The sequence below is a fragment of the Bombina bombina genome, chromosome 4, assembly GCF_027579735.1.
Source record: "Bombina bombina isolate aBomBom1 chromosome 4, aBomBom1.pri, whole genome shotgun sequence".
NCBI classification, from domain to species: Eukaryota; Metazoa; Chordata; class Amphibia; order Anura; family Bombinatoridae; genus Bombina; species Bombina bombina.
Genome location: NC_069502.1, coordinates 1,106,321,181 through 1,106,338,248, shown reverse-complemented (window position 1 = coordinate 1,106,338,248; position 17,068 = coordinate 1,106,321,181). Strand labels below are relative to the sequence as shown.

The window sequence follows — 17,068 nt, the reverse complement described above, 5'->3', positions numbered from 1 at the left end:
GATGAGGTCATTTAAAGGAACCGTCATTTGGCGAGTAGGCGTCGCTTGAAGAGGTTGGATCCGCATCGGCTGGGAAGAAGATGGCTCCGCTCCACTCCGGAAGAAAGAAGATTGAAGATGCGGCTTGATAGAAGACTTCATCCCGATGATGGACTTCCGACTTCAGCCCGATGATGGAGTTCTTCAGCCGCCACTTGGATCAAGACTTCGGACCCTCTTCTGGACCAATCGGTGAACCCGGTGAGGTGAAGACAAGGTAGGGAGATCTTCAGGGGCTTAGTGTTAGGTTTATTTAAGGGGGGTTTGGGTTAGATTAGGGGTATGTGGGTGGTGGGTTGTAATGTTGGGGGGGGGGTATTGTATGTTTTTTTTTTTACAGGCAAAAGAGCTGAATTCTTTGGGGCATGCCCCGCAAAGGGCCCTTTTCAGGGCTGGTAAGGTAAAAGAGCTTTGAACTTTTTTAATTTAGAATAGGGTAGGGTATTTTTTTATTTTGGGGGGCTTTGTTATTTTATTAGGGGGCTTAGAGTAGGTGTAATTAGTTTAAAATTGTTGTAATATTTTTCTAATGTTTGTAAATATTTTTTTATTTTTTGTAACTTAGTTCTTTTATATTTTTTGTACTTTAGTTAGTTTATTTCATTGTAGTTATTTGTAGGTATTTTATTTAATTAATTTATTGATAGTGTAGTGTTAGGTTTAATTGTAGGTAATTGTAGGTAGTTTATTTAATTAATTTATTGATAGTGTATTGTTAGGTTTAATTGTAACTTAGGTTAGGATTTATTTTACAGGTAATTTTGTAATTATTTTAACTAGGTAACTATTAAATAGTTATGAACTATTTAATAGATATTGTACCTGGTTAAAATAATTACAAAGTTGCCTGTAAAATAAATATTAATCCGAAAATAGCTACAATATAATTATAATTTATATTGCAGCTATATTAGGGTTTATTTTACAGGTAAGTATTTAGCTTTAAATAGGAATAATTTATTTAATAAGAGTTAATTTATTTCGTTAGATTTAAATTATATTTAACTTAGGGGGGTGTTAGTGTTAGGGTTAGACTTAGCTTAAGGGGTTAAAAAATTTATTATAGTAGCGGTGAGCTCCGGTCAGCAGATTAGGGGTTAATGCTTGAAGTTAGGTGTCGGCGATGTTAGGGAGGGCAGATTAGGGGTTAATACTATTTATTATAGGGTTATTGAGGCGGTAGTGAGGCGGATTAGGGGTTAATAACTTTATTATAATAGCGGCGCGGTCCGGTCGGCAGATTAGGGGTTAATAAGTGTAGGCAGGTGGAGGCGACGTTGAGGGGGGCAGATTAGGGGTTAATAAATATAATATAGGGGTCGGCGGTGTTAGGGGCAGGAGATTAGGGGTACATAAGTATAACATATCTTGCGGCGGCGTGCGGACGGCAGATTAGGGGTTAAAAAATTTAATTAGAGTGGCGGCGATGTGGGGGGACCTCGGTTTAGGGGTACATAGGTAGTTTATGGGTGTTAGTGTACTTTAGAGCACAGTAGTTAAGAGCTTTATGAACCGGCGTTAGCCTAAAAAGCTCTTAACTCCTGACTTTTTTCTCCGGCTGGAGTTTTGTCGTTAGATTTCTAACGCTCACTTCAGCCACGACTCTAAATACCGGCGTTAGAAAGATCCCATTGAAAAGATAGGATATGCAAATGGCGTAGGGGGATCTGCGGTATGGAAAAGTCGCGGCTGCAAAGTGAGCGTTAGACCCTTTCCTGACTGACTCCAAATACCAGAGGGCGGTAAAAACCAGCGTTAGGAGCCTCTAACGCTGGTTTTCACGGCTACCGCCCAACTCTAAATCTAGCCGATAGTCAGGTGCATCATTAAACAATTATACCAAACAGGTGCTAATACCGATTAGTTTAATATGTAGGTTGAAACACAATCATTAACCGAAACAGAAACAGCTGTGTAGTAGGAATAAAACTGGGTGAGCAAAAGCCAAATTCTGTTAAAATGGTGAGGGTGCAAGTTCTCTCCCAGACAAAACTTAGAAAGGTAGACAGAGGATTCCAGATGTGTTGTCCAATCATGGGCAACGTTGAGGACCGTGGACAAAGTGATCAGATGAAAGACACATCATGCTTACTTCCCTTTGCAATCGGAAGATGTCCAGCAGTGCCATCAGTTTAGAATCTTCAGAAACCATTGGGACCCTGTACACCCATCTACTGTCCGAAAAAGTCTGGTCAGAAATGGTCTTCATGGAAGACTTGTGGCCAAAAGGCTAAATCCCTGTTGTGGAAAAAAGGCCAAGTTACTAAACTATGCATGAAAACACAGGAACTGGGGTGAAGAAAAATGGCAGCAGGTGCTCTGAACTAATGAGTCAAACTTTGAAGTATCTGGCTGCAGCAGAAGGTAGTTTGTTTGCTGATGGGCTGGAGAGCAGTACAAGAATGAGTGTCTGCTAGCAACAGTGAAGCATGGTTGAGGTTCCTTGCAAGTTTGGGGCTGCATTGCTGCAAAAAGAGTTGGGGATTTGGTCAGAATTAATGGCCCTCAATGCTGAGAAGTACAGACACATCCATCAAGCAATACCCTCAAGGTAGCATCTGATTGGCCCCAAATGTATTATGCAGCATGAAAACAACCCCAACCATACAGCCAAAGTCAATAAGAACTATCTTCAGCCTAAAGAAGAACAAGGAGTCCTGGAAATGATGGTATGGCCCCCACGGAGTTGTGGGATTACATGAAAAGACAGAAGCAACTGAGACTGCCTAAAGCCACAGAACTGTGGTTTGTTCTCCAAGATATTTGGAACAACCTACTTGCCGAATTCCTTTAAAAAAAACTGTATGCAAGTGTATCTAGAACAACTAATGATATTTTGAAGGCAAAGACCGCTACTCCTTAACCCGTCCCCCACATCTGAGGTGGCGGACTGCAATCATCCTGATCAGATACGATTGCTAATGGCGATTGGCCACAAATGTGCACGGGGTGGCATTGCACAAGCATTTTACCAGAAATGCTTGTGCAATGATAAATGCAGACAGCGTATGCTGTCAGCATTTATCGATGTCGGGTGGACATGATTCGCTACAGCGAATCATGTCTGCCCGCCATGTGTTAAATCTACCGCATAGGGTGGTCGCACCAAATTTTTATAGATTTTTCTTCTTTTCACTCACTTTGCATTTCATTAATTGATCAAAATAAATTAATAATATTTCTATTTTTTTAAAGCATTCTAGCTTTACAGCATTTTTCTTCATTAATGGAAAGAGTCCACAGCTGCATTCATTACTTTTGGGAAATAAGAACCTGGCCACCAGGAGGAGGCAAAGACACCCCAGCTAAAGGCTTAAATACTCCTCCCACTCCCCTCATCCCCCAGTCATTCTTTGCCTTTCGTCCCAGGAGGTTGGCAGAGAAGTGTCAGATGTTTTCGACAGTCTCTTATGGAGGGTAGTACTCTTCGGCATGGGACTGGAGTTTTAAGTAATCCTATCAGCCTCTCAGTGAGAGCATAGATGAAAGTTAGAGTCCAGAGATGCAGGGAGAATCTTTCTGCGAAACTATCCCGGCTCATATTAACAGCTCCACAAGCAATCAGCTTTGACGAGTTTCGCTGCCTGCTTTTCTTCTCTCAAGTCCATGGCAGAGGCAATGCTACTATCTGTCATACTTGAAGGGCCGTGTTCCTGTTCCACGGCATAGATTCCAGTAAGATCGTTTCATTTTACTTTCTCATGAATGTATTGTATTACTTATGTTTTTCCAGAGAGGCTACCACCTTGCGGGACTAACTGTAACTTAGGGTCTCATCGAGGCTCCTTTTGTATCTTAGAATCAAGGGTTATTATCTCCTAAGTGGGGTTATTGAACAGGGTTTTTTTTAAATCATATTTGTTATGTGATTCAACCTGCTTATGTGTAGCGTTACTTTGGCTTGAGGCCTTGTAGAACATAACGGTAGTGGCGCGGCCTTTACAGACGGGCACGCTTTTTTTGGACTGTACGGCCTATCTTGTGACCGGGGCGTGGTCGCGTTTTTGCCTCTCCAGTTCCGCATTCCTGACCGTGTGGCGACGGAAAGATTCTGGCTCTCTGGTGGTGAGTGTCCTAGCCATTGGGGGTGTAAGGTGCCCTTTAGATTTATTTGTCTAATTTAGTCCAAACTTCCCAGTTATGGAGGACTCTGATGTTGAGATTCAAGTGGTCTCTGATTTAGATTCTATTATGAAGAATACGAACCGGCCCAGAAGATGCATGACAGTCAGTTATGTTCTGAATTCCATTCTAGTAGGCCCAATTCCTCGGGACCGGGGAATCAAGGGGTCGCTGAGCCATCTGCCTCTATGAGTTCTGTCCCTCGAGTGGCGAGTTCCCTACCACTTTCTGTTGCTACACATGCTGATGACCCAGATTATGCTTATCCTTCCCTGGAGGGTGGTTTGTTCCCTCTGGAGGTAGCGGCATGTTTCTGTATCCAAATTCTTATGGCGTTGGCACATCTACAGCTTCCAGATGTCTGCTTAAGATTGTGTTGGTGTTCCATCAACCCGGGTTCTCTAGGCATGGGATCGCCCGTTCAGTTATCCGGGGGAGCGACTGGTCCTGAGGCTCCGGTGGAGGTGTGCTGTGCTTTTCGGTACAGACTGGCGCGCCTTCGTGTTCTGCTTCGGCACATTCAGGCGTTGTTGGAGAATCCCATCCTTAATGGATATAGGGGTTCTGGGTCTTCCTCTCTGAATAGCTCTCACAATTAATTATAAGGGGAAGTAATCTATTTATAATCTGACTTAGTATCTTTTCCTATCCTGAGCTTGGTTGGGCAGGGTTCCGTTGGGCTGGTCCTGGGGGTGTGTCTGTTGTCATTGGGCGTTAACCTACAGGTTGCCTTTTCTTTTAATCCGGTTAGGATGTTTTTAATTTGATTTTACAAGCTCATGTTTTGTTTTATTCTATATTATTTTCTCTTCTGGAATCGATACTCACAATTTCATGATCGCACTGGTTACTTCTAGGGAAGTTGTTCTGGGGACGCATTAGTCTTCTGTTTGTCGTTTATTCTCTCCTCCTGGGGGTGTGTATCTCAGCCTTGCAAGTAGGGGCTGAGGTTCAACTCCTTATGACTTGAGGCCTAAATTCGGTCACGTGGCGCCTGTCTGCCTGGCGGGTCCGCTGAGTGCTTGCATTACTGTTTGTGTCTGTTTATTATCTTGTTTTTACAAGTTTCAATTAAGCATTCTGTAAGGACCTGCGGGTTCGTGGGGCATGGGGGACTGGTTTAGTCCTCATCGGCTCCGAGCTGGTCGCTTGGGACTCGTGGAGTTTCAGTCCGTCCACTCTGTAGGTTCCGATTCTTCGGGATTTAATTATTTTCCTTCCCCTGGGGTTATCACACATGTTGGTGAGAATATTTTGATATTCTGAGTTCCCGGCGACTTTCGTTTATTTGAGGCAATTGCTCTGATTTTTCAGAGAAATTTGCTTCACTTTTCTGTTTCCTGATCCAACCTTGTGGTTCAGTACTGTCGGGGTCTGGGCGTTACCTTCCCTTGTTTCAGGAAGCATTGGGGTCCCTGTGAGCTTGGTTCGCTTTTTTGGGTTCCACTTTTATTTTAATTTTATTGCACCCTGTTTAAGGTTTTCTGGGAATCCTTGTTATTCCTCCATAGCCTCTACTTTTGGGAGTTTCCGTTTTCTCCCTTTCTATGAAGGGGTGTGTGGTTGAGGTTTGTCCTTCGGGCGATGGTATCTTCTGGAGGAGTGTTAGCTCAGTTGTGTCTGTTTGCTTGCTCTAGTTCGGCTTGTGGACTATCTTTGGGTCAGTGTCATTGGGGCCGTGTTTTCTTTATCAAATGTTTCTGGCTTCGGACGAAGCAGAATTTTTTCTGGTGTTGTGGTTTCAGGTTTGGTGCCTTCAGAATGGGCCGCCTTTTGTACCCTCCCGTTTTAGCATTCAGTGTCCTCTATAGCTTGGGTATTGTTTTCCCCAAAAAAAATTAATGCAGCTGTGGACTCTTTCCATTTATGAAGAAAAATATAAATGATGCTTACCTGATAATTTTCTTTTCTTCAGATGGAAAGAGTCCACAGCTCCCCGCCCGTGTTTTTATGGGGGCGGCTGTGATTTTTGTTCTTCTGGCACCTTTTCAACCTGATGTTTCTTCTACTGTTCCTTGTTCCTCGGCAGAATGACTGGGGGATGAGGGGGGAGTTGGAGGAGTATTTAAGCCTTTGGCTGGGGTGTCTTTGCCTCCTCCTGGTGGCCAGGTTCTTATTTCCCAAAAGTAATAAATGCAGCTGTGGACTATTTCCATCTGAAGAAATTTTTTTTTATCAGGTAAGCATAATTTATGTTTTTTATACCTGCCTAAAACCTTTTCACAGTACTGTAACTATCTAGATTAATGTGATATTGTTTATCTGTCTTGTAGTAGATTTGCATATCCCAAGGGATCCAAAATTAGCCCATCTTTCTGTTTATACCTTTTTCTTTTATTATGTGGGAATCCAACAGTGACCCCATGCTAGATATATAAAGTTTGCCTTGTCACCCTACATGGCATGTACCATACAATATTATTTGTATGCTGTGGTTTTCCTGTTATAATGATGCCAAGTATTTCGCAAGAGAAAAATATTAGGAAATATGAGGTTTTTAAGTTGTTAGATAAGGTTTTGCAGACTTATGTATTCGTTCAATATTCTATACTGCCATTTAGATTATGGTTTTGTTATCTGACTATGGTTAAATGTCTGTATAAATCATGTATGTTAAAGGGACAGTCAACACCAGAATTTTTGTTGTTTTAAAAGATAGATAATCCCTTAATTACCCATTCCCCAGTTTTGCATAACAAACACAGTTTTAATAATACACGTTTTACCTCTGTAATTACCTTGTATCTAAGCCTCTGCAAACTGCCCCCTTATTTCAGTTCTTTTGACCGACTTGCATTTTAGCCAATCAGTGGTCACTCCTCGGTAAATTCATGTGCATGAGTTCAATGTTATCTATATGAAACACATGAACTAACGCCCTCTAGTGGTGAAAAACTGTCAAAATGCATTTAGATTAGAGGCGGCCTTCAAGGTCTAAGAAATTAACATATGAACCTCCTAGCTTTAGCTTTTAACTAAGAATTCCAAAGCAAAATTGGTGATAAAAGTAAATTGGAAAGTTGTTTAAAATGACATGCCCTATTTGAATCATGAAAACCGCGGCCCCCCATCGCAAAACACTAAATTAAACTATTAACCCATAAACCTAACACTACCCTAACGTTAAATTAAAATTAAAATGTAACTCTATTTAAATAAATAAAAACTTACCTGTGAAATAAAAATAAACCGAATATTAAACTATAAATTAACCTAACCTTACTATTCTAATAAAATAAAAAATACTACCAATTAAAATATCTAAATTACTATAGGATAGCTGCGATATATTTTCAACTGATGACCATATTGATTAGAAATTTGTTATAGTTTCAAGCAGTATCATACAGCCCAGTTGACATGAGATACCTTTTTCTCCAACATTGGTGTGTCCGGTCCACGGCGTCATCCTTACTTGTGGGATATCTCTTCCCCAACAGGAAATGGCAAAGAGTCCCAGCAAAGCTGGCAATATAGTCCCTCCTAGGCTCCGCCCACCCCAGTCATTCTCTTTGCCGTTGCACAGGCAACATCTCCACAGAGATGGTTAAGAGTTTTTTTGGTGTTTAAATGTAGTTTTTATTCTTCTATCAAGTGTTTGTTATTTTAAAATAGTGCTGGTATGTACTATTTACTCTGAAACAGAAAAGGATGAAGATTTCTGTTTGTGAGAGGAAGATGATTTTAGCAGACAGTAACTAAAATCGATTGCTGTTTCCACATAGGACTGTTGAGATGAAGTAACTTCAGTTGGGGGAAACAGTTAGCAGACTTTTCTGCTTAAGGTATGACTAGCCATATTTCTAACAAGACCATGTAATGCTGGAAGGCTGTCATTTCCCCTCATGGGGACCGGTAAGCCATTTTCTTAGTCAAACAAACAGAATAAAGGGCTTAATATGGGCTAAAAAACTGGTAGACATTTTTATGGGCTAAATCGATTGCTTTATTTGGGCATTTTATTCATATTTATGCTGACATATCGCATTTATAAACTTGGGGAACGTTTATTAAACGGCAGGCACTATGTTAGACACCTTTTCCAGTCAGGGGGCCTTCCTAGTTGTAGACTGAGCCTCATTTTCGCGCCATTACTGCGCAGTTGTTTTTTGAGAGCAGGGCATGCAGATGCATGTGTGAGGATCTGAAATTTGCTGGAAAAGCTTCTAGAAGGCGTCAATTGGTATCGTATTCCCCTCTGGGCTTGGTTGGGTCTCAGCAAAGGCTATAGCTGGGACTGTATAGGGGTTAAAGCTCTGAAATTTGGTGTGCAATACTCTTAATGCTTTAAGACACTGTGGTGAAATTTTGGTAATTTTTTAACAATTCCTTCATACTTTTTCACATATTCAGTAATAAAGTGTTTTCTGTTTAAAATTTAAAGAGACAGTAACGGTTTTGTTTTAAAAGGTTTTTTGTGCTTTGTTGACAAGTTTAAGCCTGTTTAACATGTCTGTGCCTTCGGATAAGCTATGTTCTATATGTATGAAAGCCAATGTGTCTCCCCATTTAAATTTATGTGATAATTGTGCCATAGCGTCCAAACAAAGTAAGGACAGTACTGCCACAGATAATCAAATTGCCCAAGATGATTCCTCAGATGAGGGGAGTAAACATGATACTACATCATCTCCTACTGTGTCTACACCAGTTTTGCCCACACAGGAGGCCCCTAGTACATCTAGTGCGCCAATGCTTATTACCATGCAACAATTAATGGCTGTAATGGATAACTCCATAGCAAATATTTTATCCAAAATGCCTACTTATCAGAGAAAGCGCAATTGCTCTGTTTTAAACACTGAAGACCAGGAGGGCGCTGATGATAATTGTTCTGTCATACCCTCACACCAATCTGAAGGGGCCATGAGGGAGGTTTTGTCAGATGGAGAAATTTCAGATTTCTCAACAGGCTGAACCTGATGTTGTGACATTTATATTTAAATTAGAACATCACCGCGCACTGCTTAAGGAGGTGTTATCTACTCTGGATGATTGTGACAACTTGGTCATTCCAGAGAAATTATGCAAGATGGACAAGTTCCTAGAGGTTCCGGTGCACCCCGACGCTTTTCCTATACCCAAGCGGGTGGCGGACATAGTAAATAAGGAGTGGGAAAAGCCCGGCATACCTTTTGTTCCCCCCCCTATATTTAAGAAATTATTTCCTATGGTCGACCCCAGGAAGGACTTATGGCAGACAGTCCCTAAGGTCGAGGGGGCAGTTTCTACTCTAAACAAACGCACTACTATTCCTATCGAATATAGTTGTGCTTTCAAAGATCCTATGGATAAAAAATTGGAGGGTTTGCTTAAAAAGATTTTTGTACAGCAAGGTTACCTTCTACAACCCATTTCGTGCATTGTTCCTGTCACTACAGCAGCGTGGTTCTGGTTCGAGGAACTAGAAAACTCGCTTAGTAGAGAGACTCCATATGAGGAGGTTATGGACAGAGTTCACGCACTTAAGTTGGCTAACTCTTTTATTTTAGATGCCGCTTTGCAATTAGCTACATTAGCGGCGAAAAATTCAGGGTTTGCTATCGTGGCGCGCAGAGCGCTTTGGCTAAAGTCTTGGTCAGCGGATGTGTCATCCAAGACAAAATTGCTTAACATCCCTTTCAAAGGTAAAACTCTATTTGGACCAGAATTGAAAGAGATTATTTCAGACATCACTGGGGGAAAGGGCCACGCCCTTCCACAAGATAGGCCTTTCAAGGCCAAAAATAAGTCTAATTTTCGTTCCTTTCGCAATTTCAGGAACGGACCGGCCTCTAATTCTGCATCCTCTAAGCAAGAGGGTAATGCCTCACAACCCAAACCAGCCTGGAAACCGATGCAAGGCTGGAACAAGGGTAAGCAGGCCAAGAAGCCTGCCGCTGCTAACAAAACAGCATGAAGGAGTAGCCCCCGATCCGGGACCGGATCTAGTGGGGGGCAGACTCTCTCTCTTTGCTCAGGCTTGGGCAAGAGATGTTCAGGATCCCTGGGCGCTAGAAATAGTTTCTCAGGGTTATCTCCTGGAATTCAGGGAACTACCCCCAAGGGGAAGGTTCCACATGTCTCACTTATCCTCAAACCAAATAAAGAGACAGGCGTTCTTACATTGTGTAGAAGACCTGTTAAAGATGGGAGTGATACACCCAGTTCCAGTAAAGGAACAAGGAATGGGATTTTATTCCAATCTGTTCGTAGTTCCCAAAAAAGAGGGAACTTTCAGACCAATTTTGGATTTGAAGATCCTAAACAAATTTCTCAGGGTACCATCGTTCAAGATGGAAACCATTCGAACGATTCTACCCACTATCCAGGAAAGTCAATTTATGACTACCGTGGATCTAAAGGATGCGTACCTACATATTCCTATCCACAAAGAACATCATCAGTTCCTAAGGTTCGCTTTTCTGGACAAGCATTACCAGTTTGTGGCCCTCCCATTCGGGTTAGCCACTGCTCCAAGGATTTTCACAAAGGTACTAGGGTCCCTTCTAGCGGTTCTAAGACCGAGGGGCATTGCAGTAGTACCTTACTTGGAAGACATTCTAATACAAGCGTCGTCCCTGTCAAAAGCAAAGGCTCATACAGACATCGTTCTGGCCTTTCTCAGATCACACGGATGGAAGGTGAACATAGAAAAAAGTTCTCTGTCTCCGTCGACAAGAGTTCCCTTCTTGGGAACAATAATAGATTCCTTAGAAATGAGGATTTTTCTGACAGAGGTCAGAAAGTCAAAACTTCTAAGCTCTTGTCAAGTTCTTCATTCTGTTCCTCGTCCTTCCATAGCGCAGTGCATGGAAGTAGTAGGGTTGATGGTTGCAGCAATGGACATAGTTCCTTTTGCACAAATTCATCTAAGACCATTACAACTGTGCATGCTCAAACAGTGGAATGGGGACTATACAGACTTGTCTCCAATGATTTAAGTAGATCAGAAGACCAGAGATTCACTCCGTTGGTGGCTGACCCTGGACCATCTTTCCCAGGGAATGAGCTTCCGCAGACCAGAGTGGGTCATTGTCACGACCGACGCCAGTCTAGTGGGCTGGGGCGCGGTCTGGGAATCCCTGAAAGCTCAGGGTCTATGGTCTCGGGAAGAGTCTCTTCTCCCGATAAACATTCTGGAACTGAGAGCGATATTCAATGCTCTCAGGGCTTGGCCTCAACTAGCAAAGGCCAGATTCATAAGGTTCCAATCAGACAACATGACGACCGTTGCGTATATCAATCATCAGGGGGGAACAAGGAGTTCCCTGGCGATGAAAGAAGTGACCAAAATATTTCAATGGGCGGAGGATCACTCCTGCCACCTGTCTGCGATCCACATCCCAGGTGTGGAAAACTGGGAGGCAGATTTTCTGAGTCGTCAGACATTCCATCCGGGGGAGTGGGAACTCCATCCGGAGATCTTTGCCCAAATAACTCAATTATGGGGCATTCCAGACATGGATCTGATGGCGTCTCGTCATAACTTCAAGGTTCCTTGCTACGGGTCCAGATCCAGGGATCCCAAGGCGACTCTAGTAGATGCACTAGTAGCACCTTGGACCTTCAACCTAGCTTATGTATTTCCACCGTTTCCTCTCATTCCCAGGCTGGTAGCCAGGATCAATCAAAAGAGGGCCTCGGTGATCTTGATAGCTCCTGCGTGGCCACGCAGGACTTGGTATGCAGACCTGGTGAATATGTCATCGGTTCCACCATGGAAGCTACCTTTGAGACAGGACCTTCTTGTTCAGGGTCCATTCGAACATCCAAATCTGGTCTCCCTCCAGCTGACGGCTTGGAGATTGAACGCTTGATTCTATCGAAGCGTGGGTTTTCTTATTCTGTGATAGATACTCTGGTTCAGGCCAGAAAACCGGTAACTAGAAAGATTTACCATAAAATATGGAAAAGATATATCTGTTGGTGTGAATCCAAGGGATTCCCATGGAATAAGATAAAAATTCCTAAGATTCTCTCCTTTCTACAAGAAGGTTTGGAGAAAGGATTATCTGCAAGTTCTCTAAAGGGACAGATCTCTGCTTTATCTGTCTTACTACACAAAAGACTGGCAGCTGTGCCAGATGTTCAAGCATTTGTTCAGGCTTTGGTTAGGATCACGCCTGTTTACAGACCTTTGACTCCTCCCTGGAGTCTAAATCTAGTTCTTTCAGTTCTTCAAGGGGTTCCGTTTGAACCTTTACATTCCATAGATATTAAGTTACTATCTTGGAAAGTTTTGTTTTTGGTTGCAATTTCTTCTGCTAGAAGAGTTTCAGAGTTATCTGCTCTGCAGTGTTCTCCGCCCTATCTGGTGTTCCATGCAGATAAGGTGGTTTTGCGTACTAAGCCTGGTTTTCTTCCTAAGGTTGTTTCTAACAAAAATATTAACCAGGAGATAGTTGTACCTTCTTTATGTCCGAATCCAGTTTCAAAGAAGGAACGTTTGTTACACAATTTGGACGTAGTCCGTGCTCTAAAATTCTATTTAGAGGCTACAAAAGATTTCAGACAAACATCTTCCTTGTTTGTTGTTTATTCTGGTAAAAGGAGAGGTCAAAAAGCGACTTCTACCTCTCTTTCCTTTTGGCTTAAAAGCATCATCCGATTGGCTTATGAGACTGCCGGACGGCAGCCTCCTGAAAGAATCACAGCTCACTCCACTAGGGCTGTGGCTTCCACATGGGCCTTCAAGAACGAGGCTTCTGTTGACCAGATATGTAAGGCAGCGACTTGGTCTTCACTGCACACTTTTGCCAAATTTTACAAATTTGATACTTTTGCTTCTTCGGAGGCTATTTTTGGGAGAAAGGTTTTGCAAGCTGTGGTGCCTTCCGTTTAGGTAACCTGATTTGCTCCCTCCCTTCATCCGTGTCCTAAAGCTTTGGTATTGGTTCCCACAAGTAAGGATGACGCCGTGGACCGGACACACCAATGTTGGAGAAAACAGAATTTATGCTTACCTGATAAATTGCTTTCTCCAACGGTGTGTCCGGTCCACGGCCCGCCCTGGTTTTTTAATCAGGTCTGATGAATTATTTTCTCTAACTACAGTCACCACGGTACCATATGGTTTCTCCTATATATATTTCCTCCTGTCCGTCGGTCGAATGACTGGGGTGGTCGGAGCCTAGGAGGGACTATATGGCCAGCTTTGCTGGGACTCTTTGCCATTTCCTGTTGGGGAAGAGATATCCCACAAGTAAGGATGACGCCGTGGACCGGACACACCGTTGGAGAAAGCAATTTATCAGGTAAGCATAAATTCTGTTATTTAGTTAGCCTATTACTAATGCCATTCACTCAACTTTGACTACTGAGTATAGTTATAACATCTTCGCTAGTGACTTTCCATTCTGCTTTGCCTTATATTGAGATATATTAGTGATGTTACAAGAGACGTCTACATCTAAGATGGACTATTGCTTTGTGTATAACTGTTTTTGCAGATTTTCTAACTACCAAAGCAAGCAAGTTTACCTCTGAGTTTCTCCATTTAGTCACACTCTATGCTGGGCTTGACTATTTGTAAATACTCATATACCTTACCACTCGAGTCCCGCAGGTACTTCGACATCTAGTATATCTGGCCTTATTTCCTCTCAAATACTTGGGGACAGTTAGGTATTGTTTTATGGTTGTATAGAACTACCATACATACTACAAACACCTTATTTTGTTATTTATTATGCTATGACAGAACTACGTCTCCCCCTATTAGTTTTATAAATAACATGTCCTTCCTTTGAAGCCCACTACTGTAACTATATAATATGACCTCTGCTAACTATCATGCCATCCTGTCTGGCTCCGCCCCCCACTCCCTTTCCCACTCCACTTCGAGCGGCTCTTGCCCGCTGCACTCCCTTACCCCTCTCCCCGCTAATTTGGTCCAACAGCGGCCAAACATAAATTAACCCACACTAGTCCCACTATTACTTGAATATATAACCTTATAAATGTTTCTTATGGCAATGTGGTGATTATACTTTATATATATTATTTCAGTTTATCATACATTATGTGTTTGTACACTGACTCTGAGTAACTACACTTGATATAACGTTCATGATAACATTTGGTCCGCAAGCGACCAACACAGTAGTTACTCCTCCTTTAAGCTTTAAAAAAAAAAAAAGAAAACCAGGTTTTATTTTTGTTTGTCCAGTTTTTTGGGGTTTTTTTTGTGGGTTCTGGATTTTACTTTTACCTATTGTATCTCACATGTCTCTGACATCCGAAAGTTCCAAAGAATGTCTAATTGGATACTCATCTACTACTATTTAACCTAGGTCCCTGGGTTACCCAGTCTCTTATATATTATAATGTCATGAACAAAATAAGCACTCACATGTGACCATTGATATACCCGCCGGTAAAGTTATTGTATATCTATTTATTGTACTTGTGACAAACATTTTTTTTCTTTTTTGTTGTAACACTCGAAAAACCTCAATAAAAAAAAATAAAAATATCTAAATTACAAATTTAAAAAAACTAACACTACGAAAAAAATGTAAAAAAATCTAAATTACAACTAAAAAAACAAATTCTACAAAAAATTTAAAAAATCAAAGTTTATCAAAAATAATTAATACTAAAATTATGAAAAAAATAAAAAACAATTACACCTAATCTAATAGCCCACCCAAAATAAAAACACCCCCTAACCTACAATAAACTACCAATAGCCCTTTAAAGGGCCTTTTGTAGGGGCATTGCCCTAAAGAAATAAGCTCTTTTACCTGTAAAAAATTTACAAAGTCACCCCAACAGTAAAACCCACCACCCAACCAACCCCCCAAAATAAAAAACCTAACTCTAAAAAGAACCTAAGCTACCCATTGCCCCTAAAGGGGCATTTGTATGGGCATTGCTCTTAAAAGGGCATTTAGCTCTTTTGTATTTCCCTTAAAAGGGCATTCAGCTCTTTTCCAAGTGCCCATCCCATCTAAAAAAAAAAAAACACCCCAAAATTTTTTTAAAAAACCTAACACTAACCCCAAAAGATCTACTCACGGTTTCTGAAGTCCAGACATCCATCTCCATCCAAGCGGCGAGGTATTCATCCATCCTGGGGGGCGTCTTCTATCTTCATCCCGGCGTCGCGGAGCATAGCCGTCCTGGAAGCTGATCCCATCCTGCGAGGAGCGTCCTCTTCATACGGTTGCCGCCGTACACTGAAGTTGAATGCAAGGTAGCTGTTTCAAAATGACTTCCCTTGCATTCCTATTGGCTGATTTGATTCTTCAAATTCAAATAAGCCAATAGGATGAGAGTTACTGAAATCCTATTGGCTGATTTGAACAGTCAATAGGATTTCAGAAGCTCTCATTCTATTGGCTGTTTTGAACAGCCAATAGGATTTAAGAAGCTCTCTTCTTATTGGCTGATTTGAATTTGAAGAATCAAATCAGCCAATAGGAATGCAAGGGAAGCAATTTTGAAATGGCTACCTTGCATTCAACTTCAGTGTACGGCGGCGACCATATGAAGAGGACGCTCCACGCAGGATGGGATCAGCTTCCAGGAGGGCTCCGCTCCGCGCCGCCGGGATGAAGATAGAAGATGCCCCCGGAATGGATGAAGACCTTGCCGCCTGGATGTAGATGGATGTTCCGGACTTCAGAAACCGTGAGTAGATCTTCTGGGGTTATTGTTAGGGTTTTTTTTTTTTTTTTAATTTGGTGTGTTTTTTTTTAGATTAGGGATGGGCACTTGGAAAAGAGCTGAATGCCCTTTTAAAGGGACAGTCAACACTCAAAATATACTTACTGTATTGTCTTATTTGCCCCACGATTAGTCCATACATCAATACTCAGAGCAGTAGTCCACATGGAATATCCATTTTACTCAAGAAAGTTAACTGCTGTTTTGAAAAAAACATGGCTCCATAACTCCTCCTATATCTACGTCACTATGAGCCTGATTTTAGCCGCAAATCTCCTGAGTGTCGGCCACAACGACTCTTGCACGTTCAAGCTAAATTGCACGTCAAAGCAGCCCTTGGATTTTGTGCGATATGGAGCTTAACGCCACCATATCGCACGCACAAGGGGGGGTGAAATAACGCAACTTTTGTTGCGTTCGTTTCACACCCTGTTTAAGCCAAAACTCGTAATCTAGGTGAAAAATAATAAAAACATAAAATAAAAAAAAGTTTAACTCCTGCCTTTTTTTTGTAATATGAAATACAGAAGTTTTTGTTTATTGCCCCTCTATTAGTAATTTTACTGATTGACAGAAAATACTCTGCTTACAGTAGATCTTTAAATAAAACTTTATTTTTATTTTTAAAGAGTTATAGAGCACATACACTGATAAAGATGTTTGTTTTTTAAACACAAAGGAGAATTTGCTAGAGAAGAAGGTGTCTTAATCTTCTTGTTTATTTTTTATATTAAAAGATAGCCAACATATTTATTTGTACTTATTTTATTTTGTAGGGTGCTCTAGAGAAGCTTCTTTTACAGAAGCCACCGAGACTGAAAACACGTCCGTTAGCAAATTACCATTATGCAGGTACTATTTTTTTTACAAAATATTTCTCAATTATGTAGTGTACTTCTGTATTGTGTGCACTTAATATAAATGCTGCTTTGTAGCCGTGTCTGCTTCTGTATACAGTTAGGCCTAGATTTGGAGTTCGGCGGTAGCCGTCAAAACCAGCGTTAGAGGCTCCTAACGCTGGTTTTGGCCGCCCGCTGGTATTTGGAGTCAGTGATTAAAGGGTCTAACGCTCACTTTTCAGCAGCGACTTTTCCATACCGCAGATCCCCCTACGCCATTTGCGTATCCTATCTTTTCAATGGGATCTCTCTAACGCCGGTATTTAGAGTCGTTTCTGAAGTGAGCGTTAGAGCTCTAACGACAAAACTCCAGCCGCCTGAAAATAGCAGGAGTTAAGAGCTTTCTGGCTAACGCC

The 17,068-nt window shown here is 41.7% G+C and overlaps 1 protein-coding gene across 2 annotated transcripts in view; it reads left to right on the top strand.

Moving 5' to 3' along the window:
- Nucleotides 1–17,068, top strand: part of TRERF1 (transcriptional regulating factor 1) — a 508,752-nt gene that overhangs the window by 380,233 nt on the left and 111,451 nt on the right. For both annotated transcript variants that reach the window (XM_053712363.1, XM_053712362.1), the window contains exon 12: nucleotides 16,590–16,665. In XM_053712363.1, coding sequence (XP_053568338.1) covers nucleotides 16,590–16,665 — 76 coding nt within the window. The remainder of the gene's footprint in view (nucleotides 1–16,589; nucleotides 16,666–17,068) is intronic.